This window comes from Enhydra lutris, unplaced genomic scaffold (assembly GCF_002288905.1).
Source record: "Enhydra lutris kenyoni isolate GAN:26980312 unplaced genomic scaffold, ASM228890v2 scaffoldscaffold21, whole genome shotgun sequence".
Classification (NCBI taxonomy): domain Eukaryota; kingdom Metazoa; phylum Chordata; class Mammalia; order Carnivora; family Mustelidae; genus Enhydra; species Enhydra lutris.
This window is the reverse complement of record NW_019154105.1, coordinates 27,501,751-27,527,495: the sequence shown is the minus strand read 5'-3', so window position 1 is coordinate 27,527,495 and position 25,745 is coordinate 27,501,751. Positions and strand designations below refer to the sequence as shown.

Below are 25,745 nucleotides of genomic sequence, written 5' to 3'. Positions count from 1 at the left end.
TGGACATCACAGATCTATTCAGAACATTTCATCCCAAAGCAACAGAATACACATTCTTCTCTAGTGCACATGGAACATTCTCCAGAATAGATCACATTCTCGGTCCTAAATCAGGTCTCAACCGTTATCAAAAGATTGGAATCATTCCCTGCATATTTTCAGACCACAATGCTCTGAAGCTAGAACTCAATCACAAGAGGAAATTTGGAAAGAACCCAAATACATGGAGACCAAATGTAATAATGTGAACCATTTGTCACTTGACCCTTGCTTGTCTCTTTAGAAATAGGAAGGGTGTTTAGAGGACAGATGATACTGATGGTCCATATCGCTTTAAAAAGCTGTTTGAAGAAGTGCCTCTGTTTCTCTCAATTTTCACGTCGCAAGAACAGGCATTCAAAAACCCATTCTGCTGACCTTATATCGCATTGGGTTTGGCTTTTAAAAAATAGGAGCTTTTGTGTTTAAAGTTGCAAGGTCTTCATCTAAGAAACGGCTGGCTATAACCCTTCCCATTTTTCCTTTGCTTTTTTCCTCCTGGCCCGTTTAACTCCTTCTAACCTCCAAAATGTAAACAGACTTGAAAGAGAAGAGAAAAGAGAGCCCTCAGAATGTGCTTGGAAAAGAGGAGGGAAGGGTTACTTTTTCTAACTTTCTATCAACCGCATATTTAAAGCTCTCTAATCAACACCACACCTTTCCCATGTTCTCACTTGTTCACTTGATTTGGTAATACACGCATGCACACATATACCCATGCCTGCGTGAGGATGTGCACACCTATGTGCACAGGTGCAGTGACAATGGCAGCAACAACGCTAGCTAACCCTGAGGAGCGGTAACTCCAGGGAGGCAGTCAGTGTATTTGAGTGGCTAGAAGCATGGAATTCCAGACCATGGAAAGCATGGAAATCAGACCCTCTGTTCTGAATCCTAACTGAAGGTGTATCCCTCACCAGGTTATTTAGTTGTCTTGGGCCTCCATTGTTACATTTGTAACATACTGATCTCCTAGGGTTCTTATGAGAATTAAATGAGATATTATCTCATGCAAAATACATGGATATAGTAAGTGCTTAGTTCATACCGGCGTTGTTATTAAACCAAATCAGAGAACTCTAAATGTAAGGTCTGTTGGATAGTGTGAAAAAGAGTGGCCTCATCAAACACAGATCAAGCAGCTGCTGTGTTCCAGGCACAGAACTAGGCATGGTCTTTGCCCCGGGAGTCACCGCTCTGTTGATGCCCTGTCTGTGAGCACTGTAGCTCCCCTCAACAGGTGACGTGAAGACGGTCATCCTTTGAATAAACTGAGAAGCTATCATTACATGTTTCCATTTGCCGTTGTTTTCTACAATACTAGTAAAAAAATCACTAGTGTGAATAAATATTGAGGTTTCATTTCCTAGTGATTAGAGCATACAAATAGGAAGTCATATGAGGAGTGAATTATGGAATTTTTATGCATGTTATTAGCTGATTCAACAAAAATTTTTAAATTACCAACTATACAAATACCCCTTTACCACCAATAGATAGGAAATCACAGCATTCCTTAGAAGCATTCAGGTGTACACCATAGCTAAAATTAATGTTATTTTCTGCAATTAATTGAGTCACCAGATAATCACCACTTTTTTTTTCTTATAACATCATAAATATACGTAGAAGAAAGAGTGCAGAACTTGTTGTCTGTAGTTACAATTTTAGTCCTGTTGTAAGATAACCTCAGCGAGTTCCAGTTCTTTTGTTCTGAATTGGATAAAATTATTTTTCCCAGCCCACATTATAGGGTTGTTGGGCTGAATTGGATAAAATTATTTTTCCCAGCCCACATTATTGGGTTATTGGGCTGATCAAACATTAACAGGTTATTGGGTTATTGGGCTGATCAAACACTAACAGGTAAGGAAACAGAAATGTGTTCTCTCTCTCACTCCCTCCTCCTCCCCCTCATGTTCCCTCCCTCCTTTCCTCTCCTTTCTTTATACTCATACATATACTATTTTTAAAAATACATATTTATTTAAGTAATCTCTATACCCAACATGGGGCTCAAACTCATGACCCTGAGATCAAGAGTCACATGTTCCTCCAACTGGGCCAGCCAGCACCCCAGCATATTTTTACTATTATCACTGAATGAAATTAATCTCCTGAGAAAATGTGAAACCAAACGCATAGATTTTTTTTTCCAATAATATATTGCTAAAATATATTTGCATGAAAACACTCTCTGTGGTACAGTGACCTTGGAATTCTCTTGGCCAGATCTGAATTCCAGCTGTGTGTTTCAGAAGGAACAGAACTCACCGCAGACCTAGTTAAGGAACTACTCACCAAGATGGCAAGGGTCAGAAGAACAGATAAGAGATACTATAGAAGTCAGGAAGAGAGACCACAAAGCATAACGAATACAGCTCCTGGGGAAGAAATACCCAAAATTCTCTCTCCTCCCACCTTTTTATCTCCTGCTGGTGCCTCCAAATGACCAAACCTAACTGGATATCAGCAGAAAAGAGAGAGCCCAGGAGATGCTTTTCTGCATGGGTGAGCCTCCCCGGGCACACAGGAGGGCTGAGAACAGAGCAGGACATGGAAATTACAAAATAACCCTAGGCACAGTCCTCAGCCTCATTTAAAAATAGAGCTAATGCCTGCCTCTCACTGTGAATATTCAATATCAAAGATGTTTAACAAATGGCAGTTCTTCTATTCTTCTATTTCTTGAGACATCTTTTAATAGTACTCAGCTGTCTGTACATTCTTATCTAGGCTTACTTCTGCCTTCAGATCCTACCTCAGTGAGGTTTCTCTGATCTTGACAGTTCTTGGCCATCTCTATCTGCCTTTGTCATTGTTTGCTTGTTTATTTATTTATTTGTGGTTTTGTTTTGTTTTGCTTAAGTCATTATTAGCTACCTGTCTTTCTAGATGCCTATACGGGTTCTACTGCCTATTTGCTGTTGGATCCATTCCTGGCTTGTCTCCCTCTTGCCTAAACATCGCAGGGAACCACATTTCCCAGAGTCTGTTGCCTTCTTTTTTTTTTCTTTTTTAAAGATTTTATTTATTTATTTGACAGAGAGAGAGAGAGAGATCACAAGTAGGCAGAGCAGTAGGCAGAGAGAGAGAGGGGGGAGGCAGGCTCCCCGCTGAGCAGAAAGCCCAATGTGGGGCTCGATTCCAGGACCCTGAGATCATGACCTGAGCCGAAGGCAGAGGCTTAACCCACTGAGCCAATCAGGTGCCCCAAGTCTGTTGCTTTCTGGCTCCTGGATAGGTTTAGCCTATGGAAGGCACTGGTGCAAGGCTGGAGGGCTGGAGGGCTGGAGGAGGACAGAACACAAGGAGTTTCTCATCTCTCTCTTTTTTTTCTCTTTCTTCTTTCTCTGCTGTCTCTGCAGCAGCTGGGTCTCTCCTGTGGCTCTAACTGCTCCTTAGGTGGCCTCAGCAACTTCTGGGCCACCTGTCCCCTCAGCACCATCTCCCACCAGTCAGGGCTGGCTTGCATACTCTGGGCATATCATTTCCTCCTGTTGTCTCTCTAGTTCGACCAGTGGTACTGGCTTCTCATTGTTGCTAAACTCTGGTTGCCTCAATGATTCCTGTTCTGCTTCCCATCACTTAGGTCACCAATTTCCTATACTAAATTCTGCCTGTTTGAAACACCTAGAGTGGTTTCAGTTTTCCTGGCTGGATAATGTCAAATATGATATCCCTATTTTTCCCCAGACAGACTGACTTTAGGCCCCTCAAATGCATGATGTACCTACCTAATTATCTCAGTGGCACATCTACAGTGCTGAGCCTAATAAAAGCATCATGTTTAGTCAGCATTTGACCAGGAGAGCCAAGGAGGCTTTTAGAAAGTGTTCGGTTGATGGAGCTGAGTAGGTTCCATAAAGCTGGTGTGGTCTGTGAACATTAGGAATTTTCCTCTTACCAGTACTTCTGGCTCTTTTTCTATTTTTACAATTCTCCAAATTATATTTTATTATTATTATTATTATTTTTTTTTTTTGCCTACTAGTCTTTAGCTGTAATACTGGTGATCAGCTCTTAGATTACTGATGCTATTCCTTCTGATGAAAAACCGAGCAAAATGCTGTCTTTGAATAGATACTTCAATCAACTTGACTTCAACTGATATGTGGGGAAAGATCACGTTCTTAGTCCAGAGTCTGTCAGCCTGCCTGGCCAAAGCACGGTGTCTCTGTCTTCTGCATTTGCATAGCGTTAATTCATTCATCCAAGTAGGAATTACTTGGGGTTTGCGTACTGTGGGAAGATATTCTTCAGGAACTTACATACCTAGCGCTTTTTAAGAATTGTCTTGCAAATACAATAAAGAAGTACATTTTTGCATTTTAGAGATGACCTTGACAGGGAACTTCAGGCAATTGCTGTTTCGAAACTACTGAAAAGGAGCTCCGAGCAAGTGATATTTCTGGGCTACATCACTTCAGCACCTGGTTCCAGAGATTATAGACAGCTCACTGAACACGGCAACGTCAAGGTAACATAATCTTAATAGGATTTCTGATTTCTTCGGTAAAATGTTTCTTCTTCATGTTAAAAAAAACCCCAACAACCCAGTGCAACAATTTAATAGGTATTTTGATTATATACCGCTGCACAGAAAACCGAGAGACATGCTGGTTTTACACAACAGCTATTGTCTGTTTCTCCTGGATCTGCAGTGTGGACAGGGCAGGGGGCAGGGGGGAGCTTCATCTCCGTGTCCCACAGCTGGGAGGCTCAGCTGGGAGCTGGAGGGTCCCCTTTGCAGATGCTTCCCAGGTAGCAAGTTGGTGCTGGCTGTTGGCGGTCCTGGTTTCTCTCCACGGGTTAGCTTGGGCTTCCTCCCTCTAGACGGCCGGCTTCTCAGAGTATGCCCCACAGAGAATCAGGAAAAAGTTGTATTGCCTTATAGGACCTCAGCCTTGTGGGTTACGTAGCATGACCTCCGCTCTCATGTGACCCCTGCTCGCATTTAAGTGGGAGAGACAGAAACCCCATCTCTCCATGGGAGGAGAATCAAAGTCAAATTAGAAGAATGCCGTGTGGAAAGTGGGTTATTGTAGCCATGTTAGGAAATAAAATCTGCTACCTTATGCGACTTCATTATGATGCTGAGAGTAAAACATAGAAGGAAATATACAGAGAGGCGGGCTGACTGGCCATACAGGGCCTCAGTAATGGAATCAGTCCCTACCTGTTCGGGTCTAAAACCTCAATTTGTCAGTGTCCCCAGATACAATCACGCTCCAGGGAACTGACACACAAATCAAATCCTTGAGACATATGTGCATGGGAATGTTAAAATGCATGAACTGATCATGAAATATAGAATTGTAATATTTCACTAAGCCCTATATAGATTTCTTGGTCCTTTACCTTTTGCTTTCAACATCATGTCTTGAGCTGTTTGCAGAGAAAAAGGCTTACCCATTTTACCAAGTGCTTGGAAAGACAGATGAGAAGGACCAGGGTGTGATGAGGGTTTCCACTGTGGCTTACACAGGAGAGCAATGTATTTCTTCATGTAAAAGTCTGGGCAGGTGCTTTTAGTACTGGTGCCCTCCAGGGGTCAGGAATGTGCCCCTTCTGTCCTGTGGCTTCACTTTACAGAGCCTACATTCCCAGGTTTGCCTCGTGGTTCTCGATGGCAGCATCCACATTCTAGCCAGCAAGACAGAGGAGGGGAAAAAGAAGGGGCCAAGAGCATATGCAAGTCATCTATAAGGCAAATGCCAGGAAACTAACCTACAACACATCTACTTAGATTTCATGGACTGGAATTTAGTCACATGGCCACACCTCGATGTATTGGAGGTCAGGACTTCACTATGAAATCTTGATATACATACAGCTAAAAATACTACAACTTGGGGAGGAAGGCAGTCAGATACCTGGGAGACGAGTGAATCTCAGCGACAGTGGGCGAAGCGGCAAGGGAAGTCAGGATGGACTCCCGATTTGGGCTTCCGTCAGAGGGTTTATGACGGCGAAGTTACTACAGAGAATGCTGAAGGAAGGAGAGTTCCGCAAGGATGATCATGAGTTCAGCTCTAGCCTGAGTGGAGGCGTCTGTGGGATGTTGATGGAGATGTCCAACAGGCAGCCGGGTACACGGATTTGGAATCAAGGAGGGCAGTCAGGACTAGAAACAGAGATGAAGCTGCTGCCACCGTCTGTGGGGTCATGGGAACCAGGGAAGTGGATGACATGGTTACGAAGTTGGAGAAGTGCGAGAGGCGGGTCAGAGAAAAGCCCCGGGAAGGCTGCATTTAATGTGGCTGTTGGGGGGGTGCTGGTGAGGGAATTATCTCAGAAGAGAGATTAAGGAGAGCTCAGAAGAATAAAAGGAGGTTGTATCGGTCACCAAGCGTGTAACAAACAGAGATTATGGAGAAGTCAGAAGAATAAAAAGAGGTTGTATTGGTCACCAAATGCCGTATAACAAACCACCTCAAACCCCAGTGGCTTAGAAACAACAATGGTTTAAGATTCCCTTGATTCTGTGGGTTGCGTGGTGGTTTTCCCTCCTTGCCTGGGTTCACCCGGGCAGTCAGCTGGTGGCGGTGGCTGGTGGGGGTTTAAGATGGCCCCATTCATATGTCTGGGGCTTTGGTGCTGGTTGTTGGCTGGGCCTCTGTCTCCATGTGGTCTCACTAGCCCAACAGGGGCTGCACTTACCAGCGGTGTGACCTGGGGTCAAGTTATTGAAATTCTCCAGGCCTCAGTGGCCGCATCTGTGAGGTGGTGATAATCATACCAGTTGCATCACAGGGTGGTTATGAGGACAAAATAGAAGAGAATGTCTCAGAGCCCTCAGTCTTGTACAGACGAGGCACTCGGTAAATGGTCGCTGTGTGTGTGTATTACGTACATGTGGGTGTACACATAAAATCAAATAAGATAATTGTGTAAGTACATGGTCTCTAAAGTGCAAGAGAATGTTAGACAACACAATATTTGGCAGATCTAAGGGAAAAAATGCATCCTAATAAGAGAAGGAGTTCTTATACTCTGTGTGTGCAAGGGATGTGGACGGTGTTAAAGAAGAGAGATTTTATTTGATTTTTATTTAATCCTCTGTTGGTTACCACTGCCTTGGTCAGAAGCTGTGTCAAGACTGGCAGTGGATTCTTCTATAGCTTTTTCTATTAGGAAGTTTATTAAGGCAGAGAGGAGTTTTAATCATAGATGCTCGGATGAACAGATTTTTCTCTTTAAGAAATGAGTATTTGAATCCTGCAGCCTTCAAATTTGACAGCATTGTTAAAAAAAATCTAAAACGTGACCGTTAATGTATTCATTGTTTATTATTCCTTGTATATACAAGGGAATGACTAAATTTTTCTTTCTTTCCAAGGCAAACCAGATAGTACTCTTTCAATTTATTTGCTTTTTTCATCCTTAACATTTTAAAGTTTAATTTAAAAAATGTATTGTCATTTTCCCATGTATGCCAAGGCACGTACATGTGTGTATTTAAGTGTGACATGTACATCCTAATACAGATGGACAAGTAACCCTGTGTTCGCCATTAAGCTTATGAAAAAATTAAGAAAGAGATAATAGCGTTTTAGCGATTTAAAAACCTGCTTTAAGTTAAATTTTAACGGTAAAATTGAGAAAAGATCAAGAGTCAGGTCTCTTTTTCATTTATAGGATTCTTTAAAAAGAAGAAAATGGAAATTTGTTCAGTGTAAAAGCTCCATATTTAGAGTTTTCCCAGCACATTACAGAAAAAGAATATGTTTATGTTCTGCTTCTCTGATGAAAAATAACACTGGTCTTCAGCTCTCAACATCAAAAAGACTCATGATTACTCCCCAAATGTGTTTATTTCCAATGATTCAATTTAACAAACCCAGACTGAGCTCCTGCCGAATGCCAGGCTTCATGCTAAGTACCAGGGAGCCAGCGTGATTAAGAGGCCTCTGCTGGGGAAGGGGAGGCTGGAGACGTAGAAACAACTACGCGGAAGGGTGTAGCTGGTGTATACAGAGTACTGTGCAGCATCACCCGGGGTGAGGGGGTGAGCAGTAAATTCTGCTTGGAGTCAGAGACCTGGAAAGCTGGTGGGAGCCAGCTCTCTGGCCCGCCTCTGCAGCCCACCCTCACCTTTGTACCCCCAGCACCCAGTACAGGGCCAAGATGGGCCCCCAGGAGGTGCTCCAGAAATATCTCTAGAATGAATAAATAATTGGGATCCTAACGGATCATTAGGAGTAAGGCAGAGAAAACAGTGTGCACAAAATGTACGTTTATTACTGTCCTTCACACATTTGCTTGGCGATTCAGGATAAGGCATTGTTTTTTATGCTTTAAACGTTCTCTCCTCTGTTCTTTATTTAGGATATTGACCGCACAGATCAAGACAGATGGTGTGAATATATTATGTACCGAGGGCTGATCAGGTGAGCAGAGGGTTTTGGTTGCTGCTGTTTTATTATCTACTATCACTGTGATCTTTTGGGTCTCTCCTGGAAGGAGGAACTTTATAGAAGCAATTAATTTTGTTACTTTTTATAAACATTGGCGAGTTACACAGTTGAACATTTTTTTTCCCCAAGGCATGACCTAATCATTTAAGAAAGACTAAATGCTAAATTAAGCTTAATTATATAAAAAGGATACTGTATAAGTTATTAGGCATGATAAGCACATAATTGTGAGCACATGTTAGGAAGGGCACCAGTCTGGACTGGAGGGCATGGTGGAAACACGGATCACAGAGTAAGAAAGCCCTGGGCTGAATTCCAGCTTTGCCAAGTTCTAGTCCTGTAATTTTGGGTAGGCTAACTCACTTGTTGGAATCACTACTATATTATGGTGAGATCTCTAGGTAAATTATATTTTATAAAAAAAAATCCCGGATATAAGAAAGTGAATAATATCCATATAACATATGCATTTATTAGTGTGAATATATATATCCATATATAATGTATCTAAAGGATCTTAAAATTAAATTTGTAACTGTGTAAATCTGTTTTGTAGGCCCTATTTCCTAAAACAAAGCTAAAGCAGTTTAATACCAAAAAAGGGACCAATCATTCATTTTTTTCAATCATTCATTCATTCAACAAGTATTTATTAAATACCTACTATCATGTGCCAGGCATTGTTCTAAGCAGTGGGGATCTAACAGGACCAAAACGCAATCCTTGACTACCACGGAGCTTACGTTCCAGTGGAAGGAGACGGAAAATAAGCGCAGAAGAGAGTGACAGGTGGTGATGTGATGGAAAGATGGATGAGGCCAGGGAGGAAGGATGGGGATGCGGAGTGCGGGTTGGGGGGGCGGCTGCGCTAGGGTCCAGAGGACAGGCAGCGGCCCGAAAGAGAGGCATGCGGTCATTTGCGTCCACCCCAGGAAGAGTGCTGTCCACACGGGAAGGAGCACGTACAGAAGTCGGAGTGGCGCATGCTTGGTATTTGTTGGTAACAGCGAGGAGGCCGGCGTGGCTGGAGTAGAGTGTGATGGGAGTGAGGGGACGTGAGAGAGGTGAGTGGGGACAGATCATGCAGACAGTGGATTGAGTCACAGGTCCCTCCACTTACAGGGTTCGTCAGTGGAGGGAACACGCTGGAGACAGTCCCTGAAACTCACAGCTCTCGTCCTGCGAGCACACAGTCTTTGGGGGATATTTGACCTGATGGCTCTTAACTACTCTCCTCGGGACTGTGCTGGGAACTCTGGTGTGAGCTTCTAGGATTGGGCCTCTCTGGGCCTTAGTCCCTTCTCCACACAGACCAGGTCATCACCCGGGGGTGTCTTGGCATCGGCTACCTGAAGTTAGGGGTTGACATTGAACTCATCACCCCCAAGTAGCCTTATACTGCAAGATCTGTGGTCTCCAGTTATGAGAGAACACGGTTGGCTTCTAGGGGTGAGACGGAATGACAGGATCAGCCTCTCTCCCCGGAGACCCGGCTTGCTCAGTCCGGAGTCCTAGTCTAGCGAAAGCGCCGTGTGCTGCCCAACTCCTCTTCGCCGCATTCGTCAGGCAACAGGCACTGGTGGGGCATGACATATGCCAGGCACCAGCAGTAAACAAAACCGAGCCGGATCCCTGCCCTGGCGGAGGGAAGAAAGTCGCACTTCCATGGTGTCGTAGTGTAGGAGGTGGTGAGTATGGTGGGAAACACCTGAGCAAGGGAAGAGCGTCCAGAGCATGGAGGTGGGGTGCCGCTGTAAATGGGGGTTGGGCGGGTCTCACGAGAAGGTGACATTGGAGCTGAGAGTGGAAAGAGTGGGCCCCGTGGCGGAGAGAAGAGCCTTCCAGGGGCTGGCCTGTGCAGAAGCTCGAAGGCAGGAGGGCAGATGTGTCTGATGAAAAGTGAGGTAGGGCTGGCATGTGTGCAGGGGTAAGGAGGTGGGAGAAGAGGTAAGGGGGAGTATATGGGCAGGGAAGGGAGGCAGCAGACCACGTGGACTCTTACTGAGAACTTTGGATCTGACTTAATAAAATGGTGACCCTTATTGGTTACTGGGAGGAGACAGGGAGACCCTTGAGTTGCCAAGATAGTTCTGGTTACACTAATAATTACACTAATGAACTCCAAAAGGCCCAGAACATGCCCATGTGGCTGTAGGACAGATAGCTTGACTATTATTTTGGTGTTTCCAAAGAGTTAAGGTGGGAGGGAGATGCTAAAGTGTTAGTTTTAAAAAGTATATGATACCAGATTGCAAACACTGTTTCTGTTTACATTCCTATTAAACTGGTTGTTTTAATGCAGATATTAGAACTTCTAAAAAACTGTGATATATACTGAAGTAGGTATAAAATGAAGTTGGAAATATTGTGAGTTGCTAAGGAACAGTGATATTTATAGTACCAGTGCCCATAATAGCTGATCATTTGGCTCTGTATACTTGTGGCCCAAGACCTTTATCACTTCCCCTTGGAAGAGTGAGGTGGCAGATTTTTAATATATAAATATTTACATATATATGCTAATATGGCTGGGTGGCTTGCACAACAGAGATTTATTTTCTCACTGTTCTGGAGACAGAGACAGAGAAAGAGAGTGTGTGTGTGCACATATGCTGTATGGTGTCTCTTCTTTAAAAAATTTTTTTTTAATTTAAATTTGATTAGTTGGGGTGCCTGGGTGGCTCAGGCATTAAGTGTCTGCCTTCAGCTCTGGTCAGGATCCCAGGCTCCTGGGATTGAGCCCCACATCAGGCTCCCGACTAGGTGGGAAGCTGGCTTCACCCTCTCCCCCTCCCCCTTCTTGTGTTCCCTCTCTTGCTGTGTCTCTCTGTCAAATAAATAAATAAAATCTTTTTAAAAAAACTCAATTAGTTAACATGTAATGTATTATTAGTTTTAAAGGAGAGGTCAGTGATTCATCAGTCTTCTATAATATCCAGTGCTCATTACATCAAATGCCCTCCTTAACGTCCATCACCCAGTTCCCCCATCCCTCCACCCTCCAGCATCCCTCAGTTTGTTTCCAATGATTATGAGTCTCTTACGGTTTTTCTCTTTCTCCGAATTCATCTTGTTTCATTTTTTCCTCTCTTCCCTTATGATCCTCTGTTTTGTTTCTTAAATTCCACATATCAGGGAGGTCATACGGTAATTGTCTTTCTCTGATTGACTTATTTTGCTTAGCATAATACCCTCTAGTTCCATCCATGTCATCACAAATGGCAAGATATTTTTTTGGATGGCTGAGTAATACTCCACTGTGTATATATACCATCTCTTTATCCATTCATCTGTTGATGGACATCTGGGCTCTTTCCATAGTTTGGCTATTGTGGACATTGCTGCTATAAACATCGGGAAGCAGGTGCCCCTTTCAATCACAACATTTGTAACTTTGGGGGTAAATACGCGGTAGTGTAACTGCTGGGTCATAGGGTAGCTCTATTTTCATCTTTTTGAGGAACCTCCACACTGTTTTCCAGAGTGGCTACAGTACTGAATCAGGGTCCCAGCCCTATGACCTCATTTAACTTAATGACTTCCTTGGAGGCCCCATCTCCAAATATGGCCCACTAGGGTTATAGCTTGACTTGTGAATTTGGGGGATGATACAAATACTTAGTTTACAACAGATGGAAAAGGTAGCAGAACTAGAATAAAAAAAAAAAAATCCCAAAATTTATATGGAACCACAAAACACCCCAAACAGCCAAAGTGGTCTTGAAAAAGAGCAAAATGGGAGGCATCACAATTCCAGACTTCAAGCTCTATTACAAAGCTGTAGTCATCAAGACAGTATGGGACTGGCACAAAAATAGACACATAGATCAATGGAACAGAATCGAGAACCCAGAAATGGACCCTTAACTCTATGGTCAACTAGTCTTTGACAAAGCAGAACAGAAAATCCTGAAAAAAGACAGTCTTTTCAACAAATGGTGCTGGGAAAACTGGACAGCCACATGCAAAAGAATGAAATTAGACCACTTTCACCAAACACAAAAATAAATTCAAAAGGATGAAAGAACTAAATGTGAGACAGGAAACCATGAAAATCCTAGAGGAGAACATAGGCAGTAACTGCTTGGAGATCGGCCATACGAACTTCTTTCTAGATATATATCTTGAGGCAAGGGAAATAAAAGCAGAAATACACTATGGGGACTACATCAAAATAAAAAGCTCCTGCACAGCAAAGGAAACAGTCAGCGAAACCAGAAGGCAACCTACAGAATGGGAGAAGATATAGAAGGTATTTGCAAATGACATATCTAATAAAGGGTTAGTATCCAAAATTCATAAAACTCAACATTCCATAAATGAATAATCCTACTAAAAATGGGCAGAAGAAATGAACAGACATTTCTCCAAAGAAGACATCCAGATGGCCCAACAGACACACCAAAAATTGCTCAATATCAGTCATCAACAGGGAAACGCAAATCAAAACTACAATGAGATCACCTCACACCTGCAGAATGGCTCCAGTCAAAAACACAAGTGTTGGCGAGGCTATAGATAAAAAGGAATCCTCTTGCACCCTCGGCGGGAATGCAAACTAGTGCAGCCACTGTGGAAAAAACAGTATGGAGGTTCCCATATGATCTAGGAATCGTACTACTGGGTATCTACGCCCCAAATGCAAAAACACTAATTCAGAAGGATACATGCATCCCTGTGTTTATAGAAGCATAATTTACAATAGCCAAATTATTATCAGCTGAACTATCCATCAATAGATGAATGGGTAAAGAAGAAGTGGTACACACATGCGCGTGCACACACACACACACGCAGAGTGGAATATTTTTCGGCCATAAAAAGAATGAAATCTTGCCATTTTCAATGTCATGGATGGAGCTAGAGATGATAACACTAAGCAAAATAAGTCAGAGAAAGGCAAATACTATATAATTTCACTCATATGTGGAATTTAAGAAACAAAACAAATGAGCAAAGGGGAAAAGAAAGAGAGGGGCAGGCAAACCAAGAAACTCTTAGCTAAACTGATGGTTACCAGAGGGGGTGTGGGGGGCATGAGTGAAATAGGTGGTGGGGATTAAGGAGGGCACTTGTGATGAGCACTGTGTGATGTATGGAAGTGTGGAATCACTATATTGAAACTGATATTACACTGTATGTTACATAACTGGAATTTAAAGTTTAAAAAACCCAAATTAATTAATTGGGGATTATTGTTTTTTATTTCTGTCTATAAAACCAATTCTATAACTTGATCTCAGCCACCTAATTTAAGGTCGTGTACTTCATAAGCACTTAATAAATACTTACTGGACAATAAGAGGTTCTTTGGTTTTAGCAGACCATTTGGATTGTCTGGTTCCTTAACTTCAAGGACTTTTAGAAGGACCTGGAAGGCAGCATCTATGACATGAGTTGGAACTCTGATCTTAGAGATTTGATAAACAACAAAAGTTAGATTTACTAGAGACAGTGACCTAGAATGACAGGGAACGTCACAGATTTGGGACCTGAGCTTAGACAAATAGCTCAGCCTGTCAGACACCTTATTCTGATGCTGTCACAGATCTCTTTCCCTTCATGGTGGGCAGACCTGCTACCTCCATGCACCCCAGCTCTGGGTTTCTGTCTGTCTCTATTTTGTACGTAGCTACAGCTTTTGTTTTGAATCTTTCTCCTACTACTTGTCTGGCTCAAGTCCCCACCGCCTGTCACCCAAATCACTGCCGTGGCCTCAAATGGTCTCCCTTCTCCCACCCTTTTTCCCTGGAGTCTGTTCTCTACACGGCCGCCACTGCATTTCTGCACAGAACTGCTCGGATTTCCATCTCACTGTCGGAAGAATATCGGAAGTCCTTCGAGCGGTCAGCACGGAAAGCTTTGCGTCATCCGCCATCCCTGACATGCGTGCAAACTCATCTCCCCCAGTGTTTGCCCTTGTGCACTCCGCTCCTGTCACTGGCCCTCAGAAAAGTCCAGCCCAGTCTCCTTCGGGACGTTTGCATTTGCTGTTCCCTTTCCCTAGAGCACCCTTCCGCTGACATCTGTCTGGTTTGTTTCTTTACTCCGTTCAGTCTTTTGCTCCCTGTCACCGCTCCGACCATCTGCTATAAACTAGCAACCTCTGCCACTACCCGATTCCCCCGGGATCCTTGGGTACTTTTCACCACCTGATAGATTTCATATGTACGTACGTACTTGATTTGTTCTCCCCAACTGGCCTGAAAGCTCTCTGAGGACAAGGGTTTTGTTCTGTTCTCTGTTTATCCCCACATCTGGAACGATGCCTTTGCGTGTTGTAGAAACTTGATATGTTTATTTGTTCACTGAATAAGTGAATGAATGACACAGCTAGGGTTTTTTTTTTTTTTTTTGAAGAGGCAAAATATAAATAAAATAAAATGAATTCTTGGTTGCCCATGGTTCCCCCGTTTCCCATCTGGGCCTCTTATAAAATGCTCTGATTTCATGGAGAACTGAATGCTCTAAGCAAAAACAGGATGTGCAATTTATTTTTCAGACATACAGAATCTTTTATTTTAGACTTGTAAATGTGGAGGAAAACAGGTGGTATTTGAAAGGTAAGAAAGCATTTAGGCATATCCTCCTGTCATTCTGGAGAACTCCTGTTCCTGATGCAGAACGTAATTGTGTGATAGGTGATTTGTCGAGACCAGAATATTCATTAGTGTGCGTTTCGTTGATTAAATGTGTGCATGTTTCTTATTCATTCATATAATAAGAGCAGTATTTAGATAAATATTTGGGGTAATAAATCTAGCTAATTCTAGCGATGTACCCGGTAGAGTCATAAATGGGGAAATTGGCCTAATAACGCGGGTGATGTCTATTAGGTCTCCTCAGATTTCTGTACGGTGATAAAACCTTTACAGACTGTTTCTATTTCTGCCACAGACTGGGTTATGCAAGAATCTCCCGTGCTCAACTGAGTGACTCTGAAATTCAGATGGCCAAATTCAGGATCCCTGATGACCCCATTAATTACAGAGACAACCAGAAAGTCGTCACAGACCCGAGGGAAGTTCCAAAGGAAATTCATTTCAATCCTAGGTGAGTACAGTCCTCCCTGAGGCGCCTGTCTCCCCTCTACGGACCTAAATATATTATTATCCCGTGGCGAGTTCCGAAGTAAATATGGTTCTAGAGGTTTGTTCAGGGAAGGCTGCTCACGGTCAGAGTGATAAGATCCTGGCTGGGTTGAAGATAGGTCCCTGCGTTCTGGGATAGAGTAAAAGGTTACGGTCCCAGGGTCAGGCGAGAAAGATCACGCGGGCATCATCTTTGTCATCATCAGCACCGAAGTGATAGCAGATATTTGAGGGTTCTGTGTCCCGGATCTGTTCTGGGTGTTTTGGGACAACCATTGGGTCGGTACGCTCATTATCCTCATTTTATAGCTAAGAAGTTCAGGCTGAGGAAAACGAAGTAACTACACTAGGGTTACACGGCTAGTGAGTAGCAGAGCTCCGAAGTGGGAGCTGTCAGCAGGGCTGGGTTGCTGAGGGTCTCAGCTCTCACTGTACAAGGACTCACCTGGAGAGCCCCACCTCTGGCTCTGAGTCTTAAAAAAATCATTCCCGGGGCGCCTGTGTGGCTTAGTGGGTTAAAGCCTCTGCCTTTGGCTCAGGTCATGATCCTAGGGTCCTGGAATCGAGCCCCGCATCGGGCTCTCTGCTCAGTGGGGAGCCTGCTTCCTCCTCTCTGCCTACGTCTCTGCCTACTTGTGATCTCTGTCTGTCAAATAAATAAAATCTAAAAAAAAAAAAAGATCATTCCCAGTTACTCTAATGTGCGATTAGGACGGAGGCTATGTAGAGTGGATAAAACTCATTTCCACTGCTGAGATTCTAGCACGTGAAATATATTGGATTTTGTTTAGTTCTAAATAGAGGTTATCTGAGAAGCCTATTTGCAGCAAATTATGTACTTTGAGGAGGAGCTCTTTTTTCTTCCCATGACTAGATAATGAGAAGAAATGTCTGCATAAAACCAAACCCAGAACATATCATGTACATTACTATTATCTGACATTTCTATTACTTTTACCAGCTTACTTCTCTAGAAGCTTCTCAGACTTCATTTGATTTGCTCCCTGGGGCGTGGAGGCATGGGGGGAGGGATGGTGGAATGTATCTGTTTTCTTCTTCTTCCTTGTCTCTCCTTACAACAAGAAAAAGCTGTGCCAAAGTGTGGGGAATGAATGCATGAAGAGCTACACCGAGCCTTGACTGCTTGTATCACTGTGTTTGATCTCACCCCTTGCGTGTGTGATACGCTAGTAAAGAACATGTGCTCTGAGAGCCGCAGGGGACAGGGTTCCAGTCCTCACGCCTGCCAGCAAACAGCTGGGGAACTGCAGGCAACTTGGCTAATCTCTCTAAGCCTCAAGTCTCTCACCTGCAAAATGGGAAAAGCAGTAGTGCTCCCCTCCTAAGATAATTTAAGGTTTAAACGAAAGCTAGTGCTCTTAGAATAGCCCCTGGTGATACATGTGATTTTTTTCACCCCGTTCATTATCTTTGTGCTACACATGTACTCTTGGCACATTTCAATAAAGTTGTTTGGGGGAAAAAAAAAAGAAGTGCATGGTGAATGCTGAGTAGGCGGTAGATACAAGAGCAACAGTAACATTGTAGTAGTCACTGAAGTGAAACCCAGAGTTTTCTTCCTTTGGTTGACGGAGGTGACTTCTTACACAGAAGCTTGAAAATCTGGAAAGATAAAGGTTCCCCCATTTCCTTATTCTCATACATAAAGAGTGTGGAAGGGGCACTTGGGTCGCTCAGTTGTTAAGCGTCTGCCTTCGGCTCAGGTCATGATCCCTGGGTCCTGGGATCGAGGCCCGCATCGGGCTCCCTGCTCAGCGGGAAGCCTGCTTCTCCCTCTCCCACCCCACCTGATTGGGTACCCTCTCTCCCTGTCTCTCTCTCTGTCAAATAAGTAAATAAAATCTTAAAAAAAAAAAGAGTGTGGAGAAGTCCAAATAAGATATTTTTAGCTAATCACAACTGCAGATTGATCCAAACCACCTGTGAAGGGAGCTAGATCTGCTTTCCCACTCAGGGTAATTATGAAAATAGCAGAAGCATAAGTAGAAACCTTGTCTTAATTTTAAAATTCCATATATATATATGTATTGAACATATATATGTATATATACACATATATGTATATATATGTATTGAACATTTATATATATGTATATATGTATATATATGTATTGAACATATATATGTGTGTGTGTGTATATATATATGTATTGAACATTTATCAGATAAAAATAGTCAAAGAATACTAAGTTCATCAAAAATTCCATTCCTTAATTCAACAGGTTCTCAGTGAGTACCATGACGTCATCCCTACGCTAGGCCTTGTGCTAGATACTGAGGACAAAACGGTGAATAAAACCAAGTCTTTGTCCTACAGAGCTTATGTTCTAGTGGGGAGCTAAGCAATTCAAAGTTATCACTGGTAACAGTTTTGGATGCATCTTTGCTTCTTATGTGCGCATATATCTATATATCACACAGTCATCTCAGCTTTAGAATTGTGTGAAACTTATATGTACAAGGGATTCTGTATAGTCATTCTATTTATAATCTCATTTTTTTCATCCAAAAAGCGTATGATGAGCCTCTTTCCATAATAATGTATTTTTCTGAAAATGTTTTTAAATGATTGCATAATATTCTATTATATGGATATACGAAATATAGCAAACCAAGTTAGTTGTTTTTACACATTTATTCTTTCATTATTATAAGAAGTCTTCTGAGGACTCCTTATTATATCTTTGGGCATATCCTTGATTACTTCCCTAGGACTCAGTTCTAGTCAGATAATAGCAGATCAGAGGTGTTATTTTAATATTTCTTACTGTTTTGAGATGACAAAAAACCCCAGACCTCCTATCTATCTGTATTTTGGAGGTTATGTGGATATTGCAATTGCTGATGAAGAAAAGGAAGTCAGTGGCTTCATTTATTCAGGTCTTAGTTTCCTTTCTAGTGCCTTTTGTATTTCATCATCCCAACCAGAGCTGTATAATTAATTAATTATTCATCAGCAAAGTGAGCAGTTCATCTGTAGCACCTATAGAAGATTTAGAAGTTGAAATTGTGCCAAAGTAGATTACATATGCATTAATATGACATAAATAACATTTCAGGTTTCATGATCCCTTCATCCATAAAATGGATATTATTCAAACTGAAGACTAGAGAAAAATCCGGACTTATTTTCCACCAATGTTATCAGCCAATAATTCTTAAACAGTTGTGCTTTTGGAATGATTCATAACCACGGAAAGAGGACTCTGAAGGTTAAATGTGTAGTCTGCCTTTCCCATGTGCATGAATCCCTTTTTATTTCTGCATTTGCTGTTTTGTAAATTGATCATATCTCTCCTGGTTTTATAATAGATAAGTTAAAACCATAATAGATTATGGTTGAAATTTTATGTAAGAATGTACCTTTCTGAATGGCTTTTACATGTCAATTACTTTTTTTTTTTAGATTTGGATCCTACAAAGAAGGACACCATTATGAGAATAATCATCATTTTCATATGAGTACTCCCAAATACTTTTTATAGGCTATTTAAAACAGGATTCATTGACTGAGCAAGTCTAAGGAAAACAAAAGTAGAAGAAGAAGAAGAAGAAGAGATGAATGAAAGTGGGGAACTACACACAAAGAACCTCAATTTGGAAAAAAAATATGGCATTTATGCAATGGGAAATTCTATCAATTTATAAAATATATTGCCAAGTAAAAGCATTTCACCAAATTGTTTTTCTTAAATTTCTGATAAAATATAGAATATGGGGTAATAGAAGAAAGTTTTACTGCTAATTTATTTTGTCGTTTTGGATGGAATGTTCTCTATATATCTGTTATGCCCATCTGGTCTAGAGTATCATTCAAAGACACTGTTTCCTTATTGATTTTCTGCCTGGATGATCTATACATTGATGTAAGTGAGATGTTAAATTCTCCTACTATTATTGTTTTACCATCAGTTTCTCTCTTTATGCCTGTTAGAATTTGCTTTATGCATTTAGGTACTCCATTGTTGGTTGCATATATATTTATAACTGTTATACTCTATTGTTGGATTGATCCCTTTATCATGTAAATGGCCTTGCTACAGTTTTTGTTTTGTTTGATTCTGTCTGTTTTGTTTGATATAAGTATTGCTACTCTCTATTTTTTGATTTGCTTACATTTGCATGGTAAATGTGTTTCCTTCCCTTCACTTTCAGTCTGTGTCTTTATGTCTGAATTGAGTCTTTATGTTTGATGTGAGGCAGCATACTGTTTCCTTTGCTGTGCAGAAGCTTTTTATCTTGATGAAGTCCCAGTAGTTCATTTTTGCCTTTGTTTCCCTTGCCTTTGGTGATATGTCTAGTAAGAAGTTGCTGTGGCTGAGGTCGAAGAGGTTGCTGCCTGTGTTCTCCTCTAGGATTTTGATGGATTCCTGCCTTGCATTGAAGTCTTTCATCAATTTTGAGTCTATTTTTATGTATGGTGTAAGAAAATGTCTGGTTTCATTTTTCGACATGTGGCTATCCAGTTTTCCCAACACCATTTGTTCAAGAAACTGTCCCTTTTCCATTGGATTCTTTCCTGCTTTGTTGAAGATTAGTTTACTGCAGACTTGAGAGTCCATTTCTGGGCTCGCTATTGTGTTCCATTGATTTATGGGTATGTTTTTGTGTCACTACCATTCTGTCTTGATGATTACAACTTTGTAATAGAGCTTGAAGCCTGGCGTTGTGATGCCACCAGCTTTGCTTTTCTTTTCAACATTCTTCTGGCTACTGAGGGTCTTTTCCATAAAAGATTTTCCATAAAAAATTTAGGATTATTTGTTCCAGCTCTTGTGAAAAATGTTGATGGTATTTGGATAGGGACTGCATTGAATGTCTAGGTTATTCAGGGTAGCATAGACATTTTAACAATTTTGTTCTTCCAATCCATGAGCATGGAATGTTCTTCCATTTCTTTGTATCTTCTTTCATTTCTTTCATAAGTGTTCTGTAGTTTTTGGAGTATAGATCCTGTACCTCTTTGGTTACGTTTAGTCCTAGGTGTCTTATGGTTTTTAGTACAACTGTAAATGGGATCAATTCCTTAATTTCTCTTTATTCTGTCTCATTGTTAGTATATAGAAATGCAACTGATTTCTGAGCATTGATTTTATATCCTGCCACATTGCTGAATTCCTATATGAGTTCTAGCAATTTTGGGGTGGAGTCTTTTGGGTTTCCCACATAAAGTATCATGTCATCTGAAAAAATGCTCCACATGACTTGGCATCAGCAAAATACAAATCAAAACCACAATGAGATACCACCTCACACCAATCAGAATGGCTAACATTAGCAAGACAGGAAACAACAAATGTTGGCGAGGATGTGGAGAAAGGGAAACCCTCTTACACTATTGGTGGGAATGCAAGTTGGTAGAGCCACTCTGGAAAACAGTATGGTGGTTCCTCAAGAAGTTAAAAATAGAACTACCCTATGACCACCAACTGCACTATTGGGTATTTACCCCAAAGATACAAATGTAATGGTCCAAAGGGGCACCTGCACCCCAATGTTCATAGCAGCAATGTCCACAATAGCCAAACTATGGAAAGAGCCAAGATGTCCATCAATAGAAGAATGGATACAGAAGAAGTGGTATGTATATATATATATACACTTCTTATATATGTGTGTATATACATATATTCATATCATATATCATGTATATTCATATATATACACACATATATACAAAGATACATATATATATGTATACATATACATACCACTTCTTCTTTACCCAAGAAGTGGTATGTATATATAATGGAATATTATGGATATAATAGAATGGATAAAGAAGAAGTGGTACGTATATATAATGGAATATTACTCAGCCATCAGAAAGGGTGAATGCTTACCATTTACATTGTTGTAGCTGGAACTGGAGGGTATTATGCCGAGTGAAATAAGTCAATCAGAGAAAGACAATTATCATATGGGCTCATTAACATGTGGAACATAAGAAACAGGGTAGAGGAGCATAGGGGAAGGGAGGGGAAAACAAAATGGGAAGTCATCAGAGAGGGAGAAAAACCATCAGAGACTCTTAACTATAGGAAACAAACTGAGGGTTGCTGGAAAGGCATGGTTGGGGGTTAGGGTAATTGAGTGATGGGCATTAAGGAGGACACATGATGTGATGAGCACTGGGTGTTATACAAAACTGATAAATTACTGAACACTACATCTGACACTAATGATGTACTATACATTGGCTAATTGAATTTAAATAAAAAAAGAAGAGCTAATATCTGTTCTTCTCAAACTATTCCAAAAATATAGAAGATGAAGGAAAGTTTCCAAATACATTCTATGAGGCCAGCATTACCCGGATACCAAAACCAAAGACACAACAAAAAAAGAAAACTATAAGCCAATATTCCTGATGAACATAGATGCAAAATTCCTCAACAAAAAATCAGCAAACTGCATTCAACAATACATTAAAAGGATTATCGGGGTCAAGTGGGATTTACCTCAGGGATGCAAGGATGGTTCAATATGCGCAAATCAATCAATGTGACACACCACCTCAACAAAATAAAAAATAAAAATCAGATGATCATTTCAATGGATGCTGAAAAGCATTTGATTAAATTCAACATCGATTTATGTAAAAAACTTAACAAAGGGGGTGTAGAGGGAACATTCCTCAGTATAATAAAGATCATATATGAAAGATCCACAGCTAACATCATACTCAATGGTGAAAAACTGAGAAAGCTTTCCCTCTAAGACCAGGAATAAGACAAGGATGTCCACTCTCACTACTTCTATTCAACATACTACTGGAAGTCCTAGCCACAGTAATCAGACTAGAAAGAAAGAAAAATAAGAGGCATCTATGTTGGTAAAGAATTAAACTGTCAGCTAACAGGCACATGAAAAAATGTTCATCATCATTAGCCACCAGGGAGATTCAAATCAAAACCACATTGAGATACCACCTTACACCAGTTAGAATGGCCAAAATTAACAACAAGACAGTAAACAACAAGTGTTGGAGAGGATGTGGAGAAAGGGGAAACCTTTTACACTGTTGGTGGGAATGCAAGTTGGTGCAGCCACTTTGGGAAACAGTGTGGAGATTCCTTAAGAAATTAAAAATAGAGCTTCCCCATGACCCTGAAATTGCACTACTGGGTATGTGCCCCCAAAATACAGATGTAGTGAAAAGAAGGACCACCTGTACCCCAATGTTCATAGGAGCAATGGCCACGGTTGCCAAACTGTGGAAAGAGCCAAGATGCCCTTCAACAGATGAATAGATAAAGAAGATATGGTCCATATATACAATGGGGTATTACGCCTCCATCAGAAAGGATGAATATGCAAATTTTTTATCAACATGGACAGGATTGGAGGAGATTAGGCTGAGTGAAATAAGTCAAGCAGAGAGAGTCAATTATCATATGGTTTCACTTACTTGAGGAACACAAGGAATAACATGGAGGACCTTGGGAGAAGGAGAGGAGAAGTGACTTGGGGGAAATTGGAGGGGAGACAACCATGAGAGACTGTGGACTCTGAGAAACAAACTGAGGGTTCTGGAGGGGAGGGGGGGTGAGGGGTTGGATGAGCCTGGTGTTGGGTATTAAGGAGGGCACATGTTGCATGGAGCACTGGGTGTAATGCATAAACAATGAATCTTAGAATGCTGAAAAAAAAATGAAATTACCCAAAAAATAGAAGCAAAAAAAAAAAAAAGAACTAAACTGTCACTATTTGCTGATGACATAATACTATACATAGAAAATCCTAGAAACTTCACCCAAAACTACCAGAAGTAATAAATGAATTCAGTAAAGTTGCAGTATACAAAGTTAATACTCCCAAATCTATACCATTTCTATATGCTAATGACAAAGTAGCAGAAAGAGAAATTAAGAAAATAGTTCTCTTTACAACTGCACCAAAAAGAATAAAATACCTAGGAATAAACTTAACCTAGGAGGTAAAAGACCTGTATTATAAAAACTATAAAACTTGCATGAAACTGAAGATGACACAAACAAATGGAAAGATATTCCATGCTCATGGATTGGAAGAATTAATAGGCAAAATATCCATACTACCCAAAGCAATCTACAGATTCACTGCATTCCCTATCAAAGTACCAAGAACAACAACAAATAATCCTAAAATTTGTATAGAATCACAAAAGACCCCAAATAACCAAAATTGTCTTGATAAAGATGAACAAAGCTAGAAGTACCACACTCCCAGATTTTAAAATACACTACAAAGTTGTAGTTATCAAAATAAGATAGTACTGATGCAAAAAAAGACTTATATATCAATGGAATAGAATGGAGAGCCCAGACATACATATGAGCTTATGTGGCCAATGAATTTACAATAAATGAGACAAGATTATACAGTGGGGTAAAGACCATCTCTTCAATAAATGGTACAGGGGAACACTGGACGCCTACATGCAAGAATGGGCACGAACCACTTTCTTACACCACACACACAAAGTCAAAATGGATTAAAGACCTAAATATGAGACCTGAAACTGTAAAAGTCCTAAAAGAGAACACAGTAATTTCTCAGATATCAGATGTAGCAACATTTTTCCAGATATGTCTCCTAAGGCAAGAGCAAAAATAAAGTATTGGGACTCCATCAAAATAAAAAACTTCTGCACAGTGAATGAAGGATATGGATGTGGAGAAAAAGGAACCCTTGTGCACTGTTGATGGAAATGCAAATTGGTGCAGCCACTGCGGAAAACAGTACGGAGGTCCCTCAAAATATTAAAATAGAAATACCATATGATCCAACAATTCCACTACTGGGTATATGCTCAAAGAAAATGGAATCACTGCTTTGGAATTTTAGCATTATTTACAGTAGCCCTGATATGGAAGCAACCTAAGTGTCCATGGATAGATAAATGGGTAAGGAAGATGGGATATGTATACATACACACACACACACACAAGAATATTATGCAGCCATAGAAAAGGGTGAGATTGTGTCATTTGGGACAGCGTGGATGGACCTAGAAGGTATTGTGCTAAGTGAAGTAAGTCAGACTGAGAAAGAAAAATATGACTTCCATCATATGTGGAATCTAAAAAAACCGAACCAAATGAATAAACAAACAAAAAGCAGAACCAGACCTATCAATATAGAGAACACATTGATGTTTGCCAGAGGGGAGGGGGAAGAGGGGTTGGACAGAATAGGTGAAGGGGGAGGCACCTGGGTGGCTCAGTTGGTTGTGCATATGCCTTCAGCTCAGGTCATGATCCCAGGGTCCAGGGATGGAGTCCTGCTTTGGGCTCCCTGCTCCATGGGGAGCCTGCTTCTGCCTCTGCTCCTCTCCCCAGTTCACGCTTGCTCTCTCTCTCTCTTTCTTTTAAATAAATAAATTAAAAATCTGTAAAAATATTGGTGAAGGGATCTATAATGTAAGATTGTTGATGGGATCAGTTCTATAACAAATCAAATGCCTGGTAGAGGTTAGGTGCATTATTTGGTTACTTTGTAAATAGTAGATACAATAATAAAATAATATTATCACGGTGAAAAGATATTGGTGAAGGGGAGTGGGAGATTCCAGTTATGGAATGAATAAGTCATGGGAATAAAAGGCCTAACACAGGGAATATAGTCAATGCAATTGTACTAGTGCTCTATGGGGACAGAGGGCCCCCACACACTTGTCAGGTCACTATGTTGCACACCTGCAACTCATGTGACATTGTGTGTCAACTATACTCAAATTCCAAAAAAAAAGTAATTAAATAAAATATAAAACATCTACGAGTGATTTGGCTCCACCTAACTCTCCTTTTCTGAGTGTGGGAGAGACGTACTGAGTGACTCCTGATGAAGAGAATACAATGAAAGTGATGGCATGCGACTTCCAAGCTTAGGTTGTAAGAGAGATTGCGGTTCCCACCTTCGTCTCACTCTCCTGGGTCTGAGGAAAGCCAGCTGCCATATCATAAGCAGCCGTGAGGAAAAGGTGCTGAGGAACTAAGGCCTCCTGCCAGCGGCCATGTTGGTGAATCACCTCAGCCATTGGCACCTCCTGCCTCAGCCAAGCTTCAAGCTCTGCTTCAGCCCCAGCTGACATCTTGACGGCAACTCATGAGAGACCTAAACCCAACCATGCAGCTTGGCTGCTCCAAAATTTTTAACAGACAGTAACTGGTGTTTTAAACCCCAGTGGACT

General features: G+C 41.2%; 1 protein-coding gene across 1 annotated transcript in view; it reads left to right on the top strand.

Annotated features, from left to right (window-relative positions):
- The window catches only part of LOC111149270 (cell wall biogenesis 43 C-terminal homolog), a 56,649-nt gene extending 37,521 nt beyond the window's left edge, over positions 1-19,128 (top strand). Inside the window, exons 13-16 of the mRNA XM_022506239.1 lie at positions 4,375-4,519; positions 8,371-8,432; positions 15,357-15,512; positions 18,978-19,128. Of these exons, the coding sequence (XP_022361947.1) occupies positions 4,375-4,519; positions 8,371-8,432; positions 15,357-15,512; positions 18,978-19,056 (442 nt within the window). The 3' untranslated portion in view covers positions 19,057-19,128. The remainder of the gene's footprint in view (positions 1-4,374; positions 4,520-8,370; positions 8,433-15,356; positions 15,513-18,977) is intronic.
- The last annotated feature ends 6,617 nt before the right edge of the window (positions 19,129-25,745 follow it).